This window comes from Sprattus sprattus (assembly GCF_963457725.1).
Source record: "Sprattus sprattus genome assembly, chromosome: 17".
NCBI lineage: Eukaryota > Metazoa > Chordata > Actinopteri > Clupeiformes > Clupeidae > Sprattus > Sprattus sprattus.
The window spans coordinates 110219-113957 of record NC_137915.1 but is presented as its reverse complement, the minus strand read 5'-3'; the positions used below and the strand labels follow the sequence as shown (position 1 = coordinate 113957).

The 3739-nt window shown below is 40.1% G+C and overlaps 1 protein-coding gene across 1 annotated transcript in view; it reads left to right on the top strand.

The window, feature by feature from the left end:
* mrc1a (mannose receptor, C type 1a) overlaps positions 1-2834 on the top strand; it is a gene marked incomplete at both ends in the record, with an annotated part of 45007 nt that extends 42173 nt beyond the window's left edge. The window contains 3 exons of the mRNA XM_080855059.1: positions 1890-2051; positions 2438-2470; positions 2599-2834. Of these exons, the coding sequence (XP_080711185.1) occupies positions 1890-2051; positions 2438-2470; positions 2599-2834 (431 nt within the window). The remainder of the gene's footprint in view (positions 1-1889; positions 2052-2437; positions 2471-2598) is intronic.
* Positions 2835-3739: the final 905 nt, after the last annotated feature.

Here is a 3739-nt window from a genome sequence, read left to right as displayed (position 1 = left end):
AAGTGTCAGGTTAACCCCTCGCTGCCCCCTAGTGGACTGGAGTGAACCAGGCATGATTGAGTGCATACGTGTATGTGTGTATGTGTGAGCAAACACTCTAAAGTGTCAGGTTTCATTCATATCTGCCGCTGACGATGCTGAGTCAAAGGTGGAGACTGGCAGAATTGCATAGAGACTGAGACAACAATAAACACAGACTTCAGATAGCTTGAAAGCGTGATCACTCCTTTAATTAAAGGAACAAGGTTATTATTAGGGGTGTAAAAAATAACCAATACGTATCGATATCCGTTTTAAGTGTGTAAGATGCGATTACATCGATGCGTGAAGTCCCGTATCGGTTTTAGCATTACATGAACCGGTCTTTGCCCGATTTAAAAGTTATGAATCGGTTGGAAGCATCTGTCTCCCCGTTTTTTGCTGCGCAAAACACAAAACACCTGACCTGCATTTGATCTCAGTCAGAACAATGACAGCCTGTCATTGGCAAAAGCCCACAAAGCATAAACCAATCAGGCTGTACTCTCAGAAATAACGCCAAGACCTGGAGAGAATGACAGATTACAACTCCCATTCAATTCAATGGCCAATGCTATGCTAGCTAGCCAAGGAAGATACATTGTTGTTGATTGCGAGTTTGTGCACACATCCTCGGATTTAAATAATTATAATAGTAATGAATAGGAGAATATTTGTATCATTAACAATTATGTTTAACATTTATAGTCATGATTCCGAGACCAAGGCATTGTGATGTCCTGACATAAATAAAATCACTATATGAACACTACAAATGGCAGTGAATAAATAAGCACTAAACTCAATCGCGTGGATATAGCCACCGTGGAACAGAATGGACACATCTACATTCTGCAACAGTACCTCCACCTCTGCCCTGGTAAAATTAGGTCTGGGTTTACCGGTGCTCGCTTTGAAATGATTTTGATCAGTCTCTGAAGTTGCTTTCGCTTTGCCTGTGGAGTGTGCACACGTTGCAATAGCATGCCCTTATAAGGAGCTGGCGGGGCGTTTCTATATGCAAGTTCAGGTGCATGAGAAAGCGCGTTCAATTAAGAACACATTTCGTGGTGCTCATGAATCCAGAGGAGATCTTTTCTGAGGTTTGTATGAAGATATTTAATAAGACACTTAATAAAATGTTCAAGAATTAGGTCCATTGATTCCTCACAACTCAGTGTTTTAAATTATTCAACTGCATCGAATCGAATCGAACTGAATCGTTTTTACCAACATGCATCTTTTCTTGTATCGTATCGTGCCCATGTATCAAGATACGAATCAGATCGTCTTTGTCATGAGATTTGCACCCCTCGTTATTATGCTAATGCCGAATCATGCTAGGGTTAGGGTTGTTATGCTAATGCTAAATCATGCTAGGGTTATTATGCTAGTGCTAAATCATGCTAGGGTTAGGGTTGTTATGCTAATGCTAAATCATGCTAGGGTTAGGGTTGTTATGCTAATGCTAAATCATGCTAGGGTTATTATGCTAGTGCTAAATCATGCTAGGGTTATGGTTATTATGCTAGTGCTAAATCATGCTAGGGTAAGGGTTGTTATGCTAATGCTAAATCATGCTAGGGTTATTATGCTAGTGCTAAATCATGCTAGGGTTATTATGCTATGCTGAATCATGCTAGGGTTAGGGTTATTATGCTAATATGCTAATGCTAAATCATGCTAGGGTGAGGGTTATTATGCTAATGCTAAATCATGCTAGGGTTAGGGTTGTTATGCTAATGCTAAATCATGCTAGGGTTATTATGCTAATGCCAAATCATGCTAGGGTTAGGGTTATTATGCTAATGCTAAATCATGCTAGGGTGAGGGTTTTATGCTAATGCTGAAGCGGTGTGTGTCTCTGCCAGGTCAGTGGATGTGGATAGATAAAGCACCTCTGGACCTCACAAACTGGGCCTCGTCGTCGACCCAAAACCATGGAGACTGTGTGTCCATCATCTCGGAGAGCAGCCAATGGGAGAAGAGTAGCTGCAGCAGATACAAGACTTACATCTGCAAAATGGATAAAGGTTCGTTTTGAACCCTGACCATTGACCTCTAACCCCCACATTCTCTCTGTTAGTTACACGGACTTATATGGCCTTTTTAATGTTTCTCATCGGCGCCACCTGGTGGGCAAGGGTGGAAGAGGATGTGGTTTAGGTGGGTAATGGTTTCAGTCAGTGGGTCCTGCTAATACTTGGTAAATAAAGTTGTTAATTATAATTACACACATTTTTAAAGATGTCTTTACAGATATATTTGATCAGATGTTCCTTTTAATTTTGTATATACATAATTTCTATGTTGTATGTACAGTATATGTTCATCTAAGTTTGAATTACTGCTGTGAAAGTGCAGTGATTCATATCATATCTTTCTTTCTATTTATGTATCTATCTATCTTTTTTTTAAGTCATACCACCAACCGAGAAACTACAATCACCAGGTAAGTAATAACTATTTTGCATTCATGCATATAATGTACTTTAAATGAATTGTACAATTGAATTTCATTTTAAGGTAGTAAAACAATGCTAATATACTGGGATATGGTCCATAATATTGTATTTCCAGCTGCAAGGGTCGAGGACAGTCCCCACAGTTACTCTGGCATTGCGGTGGCTATTGTCATGATGATGGTTGCCGTGGTTGCGCTGGCAGTGTTCCTGTTCCATAGAAGGCCGACTGTTCCTGTGGTGGGAGAGTGCACCTTTGACAACACTCTGTACTTCAACAACCCCGCCCGTGGCAACACCACCGTCGACACCAAGGGCCTGGTGGCCAACATAGAGCAGAACGAGACCGCCTGAGCACAATACCACAAGACAGTACAAATCACCACAACACAACACAACATCACAACATCACAACAACACAATACCAATCACCACAACACAACACAACATCACAACAACACAATACTAATCACCACAACACAACACAACATCACAACAACAAAATACAAATCACCACAACACAACACAACACAACATCACAACAACAAAATACAAATCACCACAACACAACACAACACAACATCACAACAACAAAATACAAATCACCACAACACAACACAACACAACATCACAACAACAAAATACAAATCACCACAACACAACACAACACAACACAACATCACAACAACACAGTACAAATCACCACAACACAATTACACAATACAAATCACCACAACACAATTACACAAAACAAATCACCACAACACAACAACACAACATCACAACAACACAGTCCAAATCACCACAACACAACAACACAATACAAATCACCACAACACAACAACACAATATATATCAGCACAACACAATACACAACATCACATAACACAAAAGATAGCTCTTTCTAACCCTGAACCCAACCCTATGAATCTCTTCAACACAGCACACACACACACACACACACACACACACACACACACACACACAAAAGATAGCTCTTTGTAAGGTGTCCCTTCTCATTTGTTGAGACTCAAAACTATCATCAGAATATCCACAGAAGATCTCTGCAGTTACCATAGAGGCTGATATTCACTTTGTATAGGATATATGTATATAGGATGATGCTCCGGTGTGTTCAGATCAAATAGACACACACACACACACACACACTGCCTAGCCCAAGACAACCAAAACTTGCCAGAAATGTTGTGATTTTTCTTTTTTAAACCCCACTTTACTAAACTCCACATATACTGGGA